The 14,859-nt window shown below is 51.9% G+C and overlaps 1 protein-coding gene across 1 annotated transcript in view; it reads left to right on the top strand.

Moving 5' to 3' along the window:
- The window catches only part of LTBP2 (latent transforming growth factor beta binding protein 2), a 125,143-nt gene that overhangs the window by 83,449 nt on the left and 26,835 nt on the right, over positions 1-14,859 (top strand). The window contains exons 12-18 of the mRNA XM_011981580.1: positions 4,549-4,623; positions 7,383-7,505; positions 10,786-10,950; positions 11,214-11,429; positions 12,559-12,578; positions 13,806-13,845; positions 14,696-14,797. Of these exons, the coding sequence (XP_011836970.1) occupies positions 4,549-4,623; positions 7,383-7,505; positions 10,786-10,950; positions 11,214-11,429; positions 12,559-12,578; positions 13,806-13,845; positions 14,696-14,797 (741 nt within the window). The remainder of the gene's footprint in view (positions 1-4,548; positions 4,624-7,382; positions 7,506-10,785; positions 10,951-11,213; positions 11,430-12,558; positions 12,579-13,805; positions 13,846-14,695; positions 14,798-14,859) is intronic.

Below are 14,859 nucleotides of genomic sequence, written 5' to 3'. Positions count from 1 at the left end.
GATTACAGGCATGAGCCACCACGCCCGGCCTTATTTATTTATTTTTAAGACATAGTTTCACTCTGTTGCTCAGCATGGAGTACAGAGGCATGATCTTGACTCACTGCAACCTCTACCTCCCAGGCTCAAAGAATTCTCCCACCTCAACCTCCTGAGTAGCAAGGACCACAGGCTCATGCCACCATGCCCGCTGACTTTTTGTATTTTTGGTAGAGACAGGGTTTTGCCATGTTGCCCAGGCTGGTCTTGAGTTCCAGAGCTCAGGTGATTCACTTGCCTCAGCCTCTGAAAGTGCCAGGATTACAGGCATGAGCCACCGTGCCCGGCCTTAACCTGATCTTTCAGATTCCATGCTGTACTTGGTCTTACAGAAGCTAGGAACTAGCCCCTTATAGACTGCCTCTGGGAGGTGCGAGGAGGGGCGCTGAGGGCCCTGGTTTCAGGGTGGAGGTTGTTGGCAAAAATGGGAGTTTCCCCAGAGACAGTGGCTTGGCATTTATTTCCCTCTAGAAGCCTGCCTTCACGAAGAATTGCCCACGACACACACTCCCTTCAGGCCAGCGGCAGGGGGGGCAGGTTCCCCATATTAAGGAGGAGACCACTTTATATAAAAAGCACATACATGTATCCAGACTAATGGGTGGACCTAGCTCCTCTCAGCTTCACCCATTCCTTGGGTTCTCACAGTTTTCCACAGGTGCCAGCAGCTGTTTCCACTCTTGCTTCCTGCTCTAATCCAAGCTCTCTGCTGCTCCCCTTCTGATCACTAAAGAAGCAGGGGCCTCTGCTTCCTCCCTCTGCTGCTCCCTCTCCCTCTCCGTCTCTGTCTCCATCTCCGTCTGTTGCCCAGGCTGGAGTGTAGTAGCATTATCACAGCTCACTGCAGCCTTGACCTGCCAGGCTCAAGTGATCTTCCTGCCTCAGCTGGGACCACAGGCGCGAACCACCATGCCCAGTTTATCTTTGTATTTTTTTTGTAGAGACGAGGTTTCTCCATGTTGCCCAGGCTGGTCTTGAATTCCTGGGCTCAAGTGATGCTCCTGCCTTGGCCTCCCAAAATGTTGGGATTACAGGTGTGAGCCACCATGCCCAGCATCATTTCTCCCTCTTGACATCTAGAGAGTTGATATCATCCTGGCCTGCTGGCTCCCCAGCTCTTCCTGATCTCTCTCTCTCTTAGAGAAGCACAGTAGAAGGTAGGAGAAAGGATGTGGCCTTCACAGCTAGAGGCCCGATTTCAACCCTGCCTCTGCTCCAGCAACTTTGTTACCTGGGTCAGTTACTTACCCCTCACTGAGCCTTGCTTTCCTAATCTGTAAATTGGGGATGATGGTCCCTGCCTTAGGGTATAATTGTTGTGAGAAACAGACAGGACCATGTGCACCCATGGCCTTGCAACTCTGAAGCACTGGACAAATGTGCACTTGGTCTCTTTCCTCGGCCCTCTGGCAGCAGCCTTGCATCATTCTTTCCTACCTTCTGCTCCTCATAGTGTTCACGGGCTGCATCTAATCAGCCTGCCTTCTGAGTTTCTCCAAACGACTTCTCTTTCTTCCCTCCTCTCTGTCCTCAGTTTATACCACTAGGCCCCGAGCCAGGGACATGCATATTTCCCAGCCTCACTCCCATCTTTCCATCTCCTTCTCAGCGTTTTCAGAATCCCTGTGTGTCTCCACAAGAGCGGCCTTCTAGGCTGGACCCTGGTCCCTACATGGAACGTGCAAACCCGGAGCGGGCCAGTCCTGGCAGGAAAACATTTTTGAACTTCAGTTTACATTTTTTAATCTTAAAAAAGTTAAGTGTTACTAATTTATGTCCTCACTTGGTCTGTCCCTATGTCAGGCTGTCACATGTCATGCTTGGCACACAGTGTGTCCTCAGGGAAGAGTGGGGCTTCCAAGAAAATGTGGTACCTCCTTCTATTTGTCTTTGGCATATTACAACGCAGTGCAGTTCACAGTGCTGTGATTACTGGATTTTTTAGTTATGTGTTCTGGTGTTAACTAAACTAACCCACACCAAATGGAGAGGTGGCTCTGAAAAGCTCCTGCAAAGAAACCGTGGATGCAAAATAATACTAGTCCCATAATCATAAGCAATCATTAAAAAACGCAATGCTGACCCTTCTCAGGGAGTCTTATACCATGTCATCAGCCATATTACAATGTAAAAATCGTGACAACCTATCAGATGTGACCCCCAAGTACCCCAGGATCCAAATGATCAAGAAGACCATATGAAATACAGATTGATATAGGCCATTACTAATAACAAACCTTGCACTAACTGTGTAAGTGCCCAGAGACAGCAGCTAATGGTGAAATAAAAGCTATCTTGATTAGAAAAACATTTTAAACCACAAAGACACTCAACTTTGCTGTACAATTGGACAAAAGTATAGATATCTTTAACGTGCCTCTTGGTATTTGCAATAATTCATTTCAACAATAAAAATACATGAAAGGCTGGGTGCGGTGGTTCATGCCTATAATCCCAGCACTTTGGGAGGCGAGGCAGGCGGATCACCTGAGGTCAGGAGTTTGAAACCAACCTGGCCAACATGGCAAAACCCTGTCTCTACTAAACATACAAAAGTTAGCCGGGCATGGTGGTGCATGCCTGTAATCCCAGCTACTCAGGAGGCTGGAGCAGGAGAATAGCTAGAATCCAGGAGGTGGAGGTTGCAGTGAGCCGAGATCACACCACTGCATTCCAGCCTGTGTGACAGAGCAAGACTCCATCTTAAAAAAGAAGAAGAAGAAGAAGAAGAAAAAAAAAAATATATATATATATATATATATGTGAAGACCTCTCTTTTTGTAAATCACTAAAGGATGAACCAGTGAACATATATTCTCAACAGTAAATGACTTCCTGGATGACAAGAAGCTTTAGCAAACAACTCTGAAAGTGTAGCTGCTGATGTTACGACTGGGAGAAAAAGGAATTGGGATAAGGTGACAGAGATGGAGGGTGCAGCATTCAGAGACAAGCTATTGCCACAAAGGAGTCAAAGCTAGAAGAAGGCAAATTGCTACAGGAAGCCACCATGCAGCTAGCTTTATAGAGCAAGACCTTTGAAACATCATAGTGTCTTTCTGGAAATTTGTATGGAATAAAGTCTGTGGCAATTGCTCGCGCCTGCTTAGAATTGCTGGCTAGCTATAGGCAAAAGAATTGTCAAACTTATAGCTGAGTTCTCTTTTTGTTCCACAAAATATAGTATTCCCCTGCCTTTTCCTGTGAAGACAGGTGGTGATCAGAAGTATGCCCCCTGCTAGAGCTTTTCAAGAGGGTTGGCACACTAGTCTGTTGCCCCAAAGTAATGGAGATTTTTTTCCCCTGTTTTTATTTAATATCAACTGTTTGAGGTTTTTTTTTTTTTTTCTCTGTAAAGTAAGGGGGAATGTTGTGATATCAAGGCAGGATGTGTATCAGCATAAAAATACTGAGAATAATTTCCTTGTTGGTCAATCTGCAATCAGACATCTGTGTATCTTTAGTATTTCAAAATAAAAAGCAAAAAGTTATAACGATAAAACCCATGTTATATATATGACATGCACCTAGTATAGTATATACTATATGTAATGTTATAACTATATATGTGAAGTATATAATACAATTTTTAGGATTAAAAATTTAATTGACAAATAAAAATTGTATATATTTGTGATGCACAACTGTTTTGTTTGATTTGAGATGGAGTCTCACTCTGTCACCCAGGCTGGAGGGCAGTGGTACAACCTTGGCTCACTGCAACCTCCCCCTCCTGGTTTCAAGCAAGTCTCCTGCCTCAGCCTCCTGAGTAGCTGGGATTATAGGCATGTGCTGCCACGCCCAGCTAATTTTCATATTTTTCATAGAGATGGGGTTTCACCATGTTACCCAGGCTGGTCTCGAACCCCTGACCTGAGGTGATCCACCTGCCTTGGCCTCCCAAAGCACTGGGATTATATGTGTGAGCCACTGCGCCTGGACGGTGCACAACTGTTGTTCTGAAATAGGTATACATTGTAAGGTGGCTAAATTGCATCCATTAATATGTGTATTACCTCACATATTTATTTTTTGTGGTGAGAACACTTAAAATCTACTCTCTTAGCAATTTTCAAGAATACGAGACACTGTTATTAACCATAGTCACTATGTTGTACAACAGATCTTTTGAACTTACACCTCCTGTATCTGACTGAAATGTTGTACCCTTTGATCACTGTCTCCCCTCTCCCCAGGCCCTGGTAACCACCATTCTACTCTGCTTCTGTGGGTTTGTTTTTCTTAGGTCCCATATATCAGTGAGATCTGTGATATTCGTCTTTCTGTGCCTGGCTTATTTCACTTAGTACTGCTTTTAATAAAAGCAAGGTAGGCCGAGAGGAGTCTGGTGAGAACCAGGAAGCACAGCTGCCCAGGACGATGGCTTCAGGGGCTGGGGCTCACGGCTGCTGGGTGGGCTGGACATCCAGACTGCACCCCTTCCCAGCATGGGTGACAGAGGAGCCTAGGGGCCCTCCAGTGAGACCTGTTTGTATCTCCACTCTTCAGCCTCCCCGGTGATTGAGAATGGCCAGCTGGAGTGTCCTCAGGGATACAAGAGACTGAACCTCACTCACTGCCAAGGTAGGACCCCTAGGGCCAGGGCTGGGCTCAGGGATGCCGGGACACACTCCCAGCACCAGACAGGAGGAGTGTCTGTCATTGGTCGAGTGGTCTCCACTGAGTCCCTCTAAGCCCCAGCTTGGGGGAGTGGTGGGAGGCTGCTGATTCCAGGGGCCTAAGGAAATCCAGGGACTCACTTGAGAGTGACAGAGGAAGCCAAGCGGCTGATACCTGCCCTCCTCCCCATCTCCACCCACCCCAACCTGGAACACAGGCTAGGGTCTCTAGGCTATGCGGGGCTGTGTCCGAAGGGGCCGCCGCAGTCCCTGCACTTCTGCTTTCCTCCTGAGCTGGTCTCCCTGGAATGGGAAGAATTTCAGCTCCAGGGTGGGAAATCAAGTCAGCCTGAGTTGTTGGGGCCTCTGTGGGCTTTTCCCAACTGAAAACCCTTAGCTATTCAGGCCTCCCTCCCACTTGCTTCAACCCACAGCCAGGAAGGGGGGCGGGGAGCATGGGGGCTTCCTGCCAGGGACAGGCTCCTGGGGCTGGCAGAGGCCAGTGGGGAACAAGGTGGCCTCCCTGTGAGGAGCTTGGACAATTGGACAAATAGTTGTCTGTATGGTTTGCTTTGGATGGAGCTGGGTCAGAGACAGGGGATTGACCCAGGTGGCCTCCACGGTACCCTCCCTCTGGAGGCTGCTTCCGAGAGAGGAGTCTGGGGAAGCTCTGCGTGACTGGGCTGTCTCCCTCCGGGGTGCCAGGCTGCAGAAGTGATCCCTAGCCTGTGGATAAGCAAAGGTGCTGGGGTCGAGCAAAGGGGCAGACCTCTGGCCCAGCCTAGTCCAGGGTCAGACTCCCTCAGGAGCCAGTGGTTTGAGGGCCAAGCAGACAGTGGCTCTAGGGAGAAATACGTATTTTTGCCCTTGGAGGGAAATCGGGGCTGTTCATATCTAAACGGTCGCCAGTTGCTTTTCCTCCTGGTGGGTTTCCGAGTCTGAAGCTTTAAGGTTATTCTCAGGATCTCAGATGGGTTCTCTGCCCTCCCTCCACTGAGCCCCAAGATTCAGGACACCAAAGGACCTTCCCTCAGGAGGCCCTGCCCCTGAAACCTCCCTTTCCCACGTATGTGGCTGTGGTCTCCGTGTCTGCGAAGGGACCTGCTCACCTCTGCACCTGCACACGTCATCTCTCCTCTCTCTCTCCATCCTTCCCTCCTACTTCCACAAACTATTGGAGGGGAGATTACTATGGGCTACATACACTGTGCTAGGTGTTGAGTACACAGTGATGGAGAAGACACAGTCCTGCCCCAGGTGCAGATAGACCCCTGAACAATCACATCTAATGAGCAGAGAGAGTGTTCTTGAGAGAAAGCAGCGGTCACTGAGTGCTACAGGATCCCATGGTGGGGGCCCCTTCCCAGACTGGGAGGATCAGGGAAGGCTTCCTGGAAGAGGTGATACCCAAGCCAAGACTTTAAAAATGAGTACAAGTTGGCCAACTAAGAGGATGCAAGCTCTCCAGGCAATGTGAACACCATCAGCAAAAGAACATTTTGCGCTATCTGGAGTGTCCCAGAAAGTACTATGTACGTGGCCTGTGTACACACGGGAGATGCCACAGGTCTGCCAGTGTCTCATCAGAGCCACCTGTTTACCCACAGGCTTTAGGGACACGGTGGAGAACCTTGGATACCATGTTAGGGTTTAGGGCCTCCCTCTAAGAAGTGATGGGAAACCCAGAAGCTTCTTAAGCAGAGGGAAGCAAGTCAGACTTGGGTTTGGAGGTCCACATCCCACTGTGGCCACAGTCTGGATGCATATGGATCACTGCCCTTTCCCATTTCTCAGTAGCACCTTCCCAGCTCTTACTGGCACCCTGTCACAATGGCGCATCCTATCAAGGAGTAGTGCCCCTTGGTGCTCAGGCTGGGTCACCTTTCAGTCCCTCGTTCCTGTGCCCAGTGCCAACTTCCCCAAACCAGTGGGTGACCTGGTTATTCCTGGGACCTCAGTTTCTTCTCCGGTAAAATGAGGACATGTGGGCCTATTTGATAAAATGGTTTGTGAGAGTTAAATGGGGTATTGTATGTTAATACCCAGCAGAGTATGTAGCATGTAATAGGTGCTCAATAAATACTAGTGCTTGAGGCCTGATGAGGTGGCTCATGCTTATAATCCCAGCACTTTGGGAGACCAAGGCAGTTGGACTGCTTGAGGCCAGGAGTTTGAGACCAGCCATGGGCGACATGGTGAAAACACATCTCTACAACAAATACAAAACAAAAATTAGCTGGATGTGGTGGTACGCGCCTGTCGTTCCAGCTACTCGGGAGGCTGGGGCATGAGAATTGCTTAAACCTGGGAGGCGGAGGCTGCAGTGAGCTGAAATCACACCCCTGCACTCCAGCCTGGGTGACAGAGTGAGACTGTCTCTCAAAAACAAACAAACAAACAAACAAACATTAGCTCTTAATATTATGATCATTGTTACATGCCAGTTACTGAACTAAGTGGTTTGCAGTTTGATCTTATTTTATCCATCTAACACCGTCTGGTTGTTACTATCATTATCCTCATTTTACAAGTGAGGAAACTGAGGCCCAGGTAGAGGAATCCCACTGAATACATAGCAGCCCTTTTGTTGTTGTTTTGTCTGGAGAGGGTATTTGAGGATCTCCACCCCGCCCCTCCCCTCCATCAGGCCCCCTGTGGGCTGTGTCTGTCCAGAGCCAACTCCAGGGCAGGGGCATGAGCTGGTCATCTCCTCCAACTCTGCAGATATCAATGAGTGCTTGACCCTGGGCCTGTGCAAGGATGCGGAGTGTGTGAACACCAGGGGCAGCTACCTGTGCACATGCAGACCTGGCCTCATGCTGGATCCATCGCGGAGCCGCTGTGTGTGTGAGTGCTGGTAGGGACGGGGTTGGGGGGGACACTGGGAGGCAAGATGGGACCCTTCAGGTCCACAGGCCAGCCCAGGGCAGTAATTTTCCCAAGACCTGATCATGCCATGCTCAGGGCCTGTGTCTGCTACTCAACCTGGAGTTGGGCCCAGTGTGAAAACCTGATCAGCCCATCCTGCTGGAACAGAGATGGTTACTACTTCCCTTTTTACACTAGGCATTTCTTCCAGGCCTTTGCAGTTTAGAATTCATCTTTTCTATTTCTCTTTTTTTTTTCTTTCTAATCATTTCTGTTGCATGCGTAGCCTCGTTTTCTTTGGCGGCGGGGGTGGTGGGGGTGGCCTCTGCTGTGATGTCTGGCCGAGCCTTGGCTGCTGAGTGACCTTTCCAGAAGGATTATCCATAGCATTCATGGAGCTACTGCCCGACCTGAGGGCCTTTCCGCAATCCTGTGGCCCCTGTGGTTCTGAAGTTTCTCCTCATCCATGAACACATAGTAGGCATTAGCATTGTGTCCAGGTATGTGCCTGCATGTATGCCAGGCAGCCCTGTTCCAGAGACCTCTGTGGTTTCCAGGGGGAGTGGCCCAGGCTATCAGTAACCCCCAGTGGCAGAACTGACACCACAGCCCAGATGGGGCTTTCCCTGGACCGGAAGGCCCGACCAGAGCTAAATAAAACCAGTCCCAACTGGCCTCTGGGAGGCAGCAGCCCAGGTTGGATGGGCCGCTGTCAGCTCAGCAGAGCTCCCTGCAATCGGCCAAGCCCTCAGTCTGCAAACTTTCTGGTACTGGGTTTGGGAGGGCCATGGGGTTGAACAAGACTCCAGTGCCACCCGGAGACTGAACCCAGTGGCTCTAGGGAGATAAGACAGCAAGAGCTATAGGAAGGGGGTGCCCAGAGAGTGAGGGGTCCAGCGTGGGGGAAACATGTCAGGCCGCTCTCAAGAAACTTCCATGGTGGCAGTGGCAGGTGATCAAGGCCTTGAGAGGCTTACAACCCTACCTTCTACTCCTCATCACTTAAGATCCCTTTGCCAGACAGGTGTGTTTGACATCCAAGGGGACTTATTTATGAGTACCAGAAAGAGATCCTTAATACAGGGAAGCAGAGATGTCTCTCTAGTGTCCTTTTCCCCTCTGTCCCTGGTGTTACTCCCCCAAGCCTCCCACGGCGATTCACTTCCCTGCAAGTGGGATGGGCAGTGCGAAGTTTCTCTTCCCTTTGTTTCTGGGTTCTGCCTCCCTCCCTCCCTGCCACCTGACCAGGTCCAGTGGAGCAGTCTGCAGGGCTGCCCCAGCCTCCTGATATTCCCACCTGGGTCATCTCCACCCTGGGGTTCAAAGGGACGGAGCCCTTCCTTACAGTGTCCCGAGGGAAGTGGCTGCTAGAAGCAGAAATTGCACCTGGAGATCCAGGGCTCACAGACGGGCTGGTGATTTACCTGTGGCAAGCACATGACCTTTGGCAAGCTGCTCTCACACACCTCACTCTATTTAATCTCCATGGCGAAGTTTGTTAATCAGGAGTCCTTGGATTGCAAGTGACAGAAACCAAACTCAAACTGCCTTAAGCAAAAAAAAATTTGCTGGGGCTGGGCACAGCGGCTCACACCTGTAATGCAAGCACTTTGGGAGGCTGAAGCAGGCGGATCACTTGAGCTCAGGAGTTCAAAACCAGCCTAGGCAACATGGTGAGACCCTGTCTTTACAAAAAATTAAAAATTAGCCAGGCACGGTGGTGCACACCTGTAGTCCCAGCTACTTGGGAGGCTGAAGCGGAAGGATGGCTTGAGCCCCAGAGGCAAAGGTTGCAGTGAGCCAAGATCGTGCCACTGCACTGCAGCCTGGGCAACAGAGCGAGACTCTTCTCAAAAAAAAAAAACAAAAGCATTGGTTCACACAACTAGGAAGTGCAGGCGTGGTGTGGCCTCAGGCTGGCTGATCAGTCAGCCACAGTGTCTGCAGGGGGGGTCCTGCTCTTTCCTCTGTGTCAGTTTCATGGTTCCTTCGAAGGTGGTCACCAGATGCTCTAGGCCTACACCCTCTCAGCCTTGCAAACTCAATAAAAAATGAGCCCCTTTTCCCCCATCACCCAGGAATAGTCTCGAAGCTGATTATCACTGGGCCTCCTTGGTGAAGTGCCCATCCCTGACCCAGTCACTGGAACCAGGGGCATGGACCACAAGCCTTTAGCCAGAAAGGCGCCAGCCTCCACTCCAGTCACATGGACCAAGGGTGGGAAAGGGGTAGTTCCCGTAGGAGAAACAGGGTGATTATACTGGAATATGGCACATAGACTCTGGGCAGGCAGAAATACAGGTGTCCCCTGCCATGGAATGATCATTCTCATCTTCATTTTACATGTGAAGAAGCTAAGGCCCAAGGAGGTCCTGTACTTCATGGTGGAGCAGGGATTCGAACTTGGTCTGCTGCGTCCTGGGCCTGACCAGGACTTCCCCAGAATCATTCATTCCTAAACTTTGATTGATGTCCTCTTCACCCCACCTCTCCTCCTCTTAGAATCCAGTCAGCCCTCTATGGATTCCAGACTCTTCCAACCTGGCATGGCCTCCTCGTCTTCCATTGAGATAACATACAGAAACGGTTCTTTAATATTTATTATCAAAGTACAAGAAAGGAGATAAGGGTGGTGGCATTGCTATGACCTAAGCCCAGTGTAGCTCAAACGCACAGTGACCCTCAGTATTTTGATTGGCTGGTTGATTCCATGTTTGATTGGCTCATTGGCCTAGCCATCCATGCATAGATTCAACAAGCATTACTAAGCATTTGCATGCACCAGACACTATGGAAGGTGCCTGGGTGACAGAGATGACCCAATATAGGGTCCCTGTCCTCTGAGCTCCCCATCGGGCCTTAGCTTGCCTCATCTTCCCACAGAGGCCGTGGTCCTTAGGACATACTGCTCCCTGCTCAACCCTAGGGACACGTGGGGCCTTCAGCAAACACTTCTAAACTCAGCACTGGAGACAAGGAGCTGCATCCTCAGTTCCTGCTCTCAGGTTCTCCACATGCAGGTGGGGAGTCACGGGTCTCATCAAGCACATGACATGGGGAGGTGCTGAAACATTCCACTACGCCTCTTCCTTCTAAAGTTCTTGTGAGCATTTGCAGGGCTCCAAATTTCCCGACTGAGATATGGGCCAGGCCAGTCTGAGTGCATGTGGCCAGCCACACCTCCATCCACTGCCCTCCCAGCTATGTGTTCCCCTCCCACTGGCCACCTGCCCACCTCCACGTGCTGTGTCTGTTGCAGCGGACAAGGCCATCTCCATGCTGCAGGGACTGTGCTACCGGTCGCTTGGGCCTGACACCTGCACCCTGCCTTTGGCCCAGCGAATCACCAAGCAGATATGCTGCTGCAGCCGTGTGGGCAAAGCATGGGGCAGCGAGTGTGAGAAATGCCCTCTGCCTGGCACAGGTAACCCCCTGTCCCCATCCCAGCTTTCACTGCCCAGGGGCTTCCTCAAGGCTAGTGACCATGTTGCCGGGCCTGGGTAGACCTCCCTCAATCTGGAAGACTAAAGTAGTCTTCCCTGCCTGTTCACGTGTTTATCCCAACCTGGGGCTCCCTCCCTCCTTGCTGCCATAATTGCCGTGTCTCCCAAAGGGAGGGAAAGGAGGGCCCTGGTTTCCTGCAGGAACAGCACCTCTCAGCTTGTCCTCCGGCTGTTGGCTTTGCAGAGGCCTTCAGAGAGATCTGCCCTGCCGGCCACGGCTACACCTATGCCAGCTCCGACATTCGCCTGTCCATGAGGAAAGCCGAGGAGGAGGAACTGGCAAGGCCCCCAAGAGAGCAAGGGCAGAGGAGCAGCGGGGCACTGCCTGGGCCAGCAGACAGACAGCCACTCCGGGTCATCACAGACACCTGGCTCGAGGCCGGGACCGTCCCTGACAAGGGTATCTGAGCTGGGGGAGACGCCTGAGGGATTCCCCTTTCCCCTAAGTTTCCAGCACCTCAGAGAAGTGTGGGTGTCCATCCTGGGTGCCTGGGCATCCCATCTCTGTGGCATTAGAAAAGGGAGCTTGGAGCAGCAGCACCCAACCCTGGCAGCCTTCTCTCATGGCCTGTTACAACAGCAAGGCCCCACCCACTTCCTCTTCCATATGGGGTCAAGAGGTGCCCACGCCCTAGGGAGTAGCTTGTGGAAGTGGGAAAGGTCAGCCGCAGCCCCCACCCCAGCGATCAGGCCTCTCCATCTCCTGCCCTCTGGCCATGCAGCTTCTGGGGCTGGTGCTTGCTACAGGCTTGAATAGCTGGCAGGCGGGTCGTGAGGACCTGCATGCCAGACCCCTGGCCCGGCCTTAGAGTCAGAGTGCTAACTCCAGCTCAATGGCCTTGGACCCCAGAGGTACGGAGCTGGAGGGCGGCTGGGTATGAGGCTCTCCTTGCAAGTGCCCTGAAAACCGTGGAGAAGTCATGCCCAGGTGACTGGTAACACTGAGTGCAGGAGGCCTGGAACATCATAGGGCCAACAAGCTATGTGATTGGTCAGGTTGCTCCAGGAATCTGGAAGAGACAGGGAAGTGAGGACAGAGCCCCAGTTGTTGTGGACACAGGACACCGGCCAAGCCTGGAGCAACTCCACTCCTTCCTCAAACTGTTCCCCTGGCCCAAAGCCCAGGGCAGGGGGCTGTGTGACCCAGCCTGGCTGGGAGGTGTGGGAGAGAGGAGGTAGCAGTGCAAGGAGGTGGCTCCAGGATGGATGGGGTGGACAGGCCCGGGAGCCGGTGGGACTCCTGTCACCCGAGGCCTTACAGGAAAGCAGGGGCTTCCACTTACCAAGAGAGAGGCTGCACTGAGCTATCTTCAGGCTCTCTAGACTTGGGGTCCTTGAATTGTGTGGTGGCCAGTCCCTACAGGGGTGAAGGGGCAGAGGCAGGTAAGAAGAGTCCGTGCTTCCTGTGCTGCCGGCCCTGCTGGGGACGTGGTCTGGGGCGCAGACTGTGAAGGCGCCCAGGTGGCGGTGAGGGAAGACGGCAGCCAGACCCTCTTCCCTGAGCTCACGCTGTCACCTTTCCCTTCCAGGTGACTCTCAGGCTGGCCAGGTGAGTGCGTCCTCCCACTAGGGGGCCGGGCAAGCATGGCAGAGAGCAGGACCTGGTAGCAGCTCAGGCCCCAGGGCAGTGTCTCATGACGGAGGAGAGGGAGAAAGATGGAGCGTCTGTTGGATTTTACTTGAAGAGATGACCAAGTGCGAGGATTGATCCAAAGACCGTTTTACCCTAAACGAAGTGATAACAACAGCTCCTGTTTACAGAGCAGCCGTTGTGCAAGCATTTTCCCATTTGGGGTGGGCCGGGGCCCCTTCAGAAAGGAAGTAGGAACATGTCCTGTTAGGCCCGGCTGTCACTCAAGCTTTAAGCACTGCAGATGAGGTGTGGAGCTGCTTCCAGTTCATTCTGGGTCTGGCACTTTCTGCGCCGGTTTAGTTGAACCTCCAGGTATCCTCTGGGAGTGGTGTACGGGGAAGTGCGGGCACAGCTGTGAACAGCCTCAAACCACCTCACTGAGAAAGGCGCATCCAACTCCCTTCCCTGTGCCCAAGATTCCCCTGGGAAAAACTGGGTGTCCTCCCAGGAAAACATTCCAGAAGAGGGGATCTGCTTCTTCCCTCATCAGCCTCTCAGTCCCTACTCTATCCCCTGCCCCTCCACCCTGCATACCTGACTGTCCCCAAATACAGTTTCTTCGAGGGGGCTTGTTCTCTCCCTGGGCTACTATATGACATCCTCCCAGGCCAAAGCTCTAACTCCAGTCCCCACAGACACAGGGCCTCCAGGGCCTTTTCCACCCTCTGCCTGCTCTTCTGTTATGTCCCCCCTCTCAGCAACCTCTGTCCACTGGCTGTGTTGAGGGACACCAAGTGTAACCTGCAGTCTGGCTTTCCCACACTGGCCCTGTGGCTCCAGGCACTCTAGTGAGCCTCCAGAGCTTCAGTTACTGTGTTGAGATGCGAGGGTTATAGCTGACACCAAACTTGCTGATTTTCTACTATGTACCTGACACCAAGCTGGCATAGTGTGTACATCAGCTCATTTAATCATGTCAATCTCCCATCATAAGATAGTTGAGAAAGTTAATGAAGTGAGTGGGTATAAAGTGTCTGGCAGAATGCCCAGCATAGAGTAAGAACTCATCAATACCTGGAATGAATGAAAACGTGAATGAGCTAGCTGGTAGGAAGCCCAGAGATGGGGGTGAGTGTGATGGAAGGTGGCACATCACAGGGACGACAGAGGAGCCAAAAGTGACCTTCTCCTGTTTCTGTGCAGGTCACGACCAGTGTCACCCATACACCTGCCTGGGTCACAGGTGAGTCCCTCTTCCTGGCGGCTCCCAGGCAAAAGAGAAGGGAAGGAAAGAGGCCTTAATCAGGAGTGGAGTTACTATGTGTGAGCTGGTCCACGCTTACACACATCAGAGGAGGGTGAGAAGGACGTGGCCTGTGAGTGCTGTTTCTGGGAGCTCTCTATACACCTAAGGTGCTGTGAGGTCAGCAAGAGACCCCATGACACTTCACAGATAGTTTTCTAGCCACAGAACTCTTTGCAAAATTCATGGCACCACTTGGCACATAAATCAGAACAAAGAGACAGCACTAGCTGAAATAGGTGGTTGGTTGGGTCGCTAGACTCTTTCCCCCAGGAGGCCTCGTCCTGAAACCACTAATTGCCGGTCACTGGTGTTGGGTTCAGACATTGGAAGGCTGAGCTCATGCTTCTTATAAAATGGTAGAAGACACTGAAGCCTGTCTTGTGGCTTCTCAAGGCAAATAAGATGTTGGTATTTGTGGCAGAGCTCTGTAAGCTGTGAAATACTTTGTAAGCAGAAGGGAAAGAATGTTGAAGTGGGAATTAGGAAACCCAGGTGTCAGCTGTGCCTCCAACAAGCTGGCTGGCCTTGGACAAGTGGCCATTTCTACAAGCCTCAGTCTCCTGGCCCTGAAATAAAAGAGCATTAGACTGGATGTGCTCCAACGCCTGTTAGAGCTCTCAGATTCTCTAGGTGGGGCCAGATCAACTTTCAGGAGACTGGAAGGCATGGGAGTGACCCACCCCAGGCTTCACCCTTCGTTCTTGGAAGTCTGAGCACCAGGGAAAAGGGAGCGGCCACGGCCGGCCAAGGGACTGTGACCCCACCTCTTCCCCTCTCTCCTCCGCAGGGAATGCCACAACCCCACCAATGCCTGAACAGGGGATTCCAGAGATACAGGAAGAACAAGTGACCCCCTCCACCGATGTGCTGGTGACCCTGAGCACCCCAGGTAGCTGCAGCCAGACCTTTGGGGCTCCTTGCACCCTGCCCTGTGAGCTGTGTCTGTCCAGA

The sequence above is a fragment of the Mandrillus leucophaeus genome, unplaced genomic scaffold (assembly GCF_000951045.1).
Source record: "Mandrillus leucophaeus isolate KB7577 unplaced genomic scaffold, Mleu.le_1.0 Scaffold228, whole genome shotgun sequence".
NCBI lineage: Eukaryota > Metazoa > Chordata > Mammalia > Primates > Cercopithecidae > Mandrillus > Mandrillus leucophaeus.
Note: the sequence above shows the minus strand (reverse complement) of the source record. Positions and strands in the feature narration are given on the sequence as shown.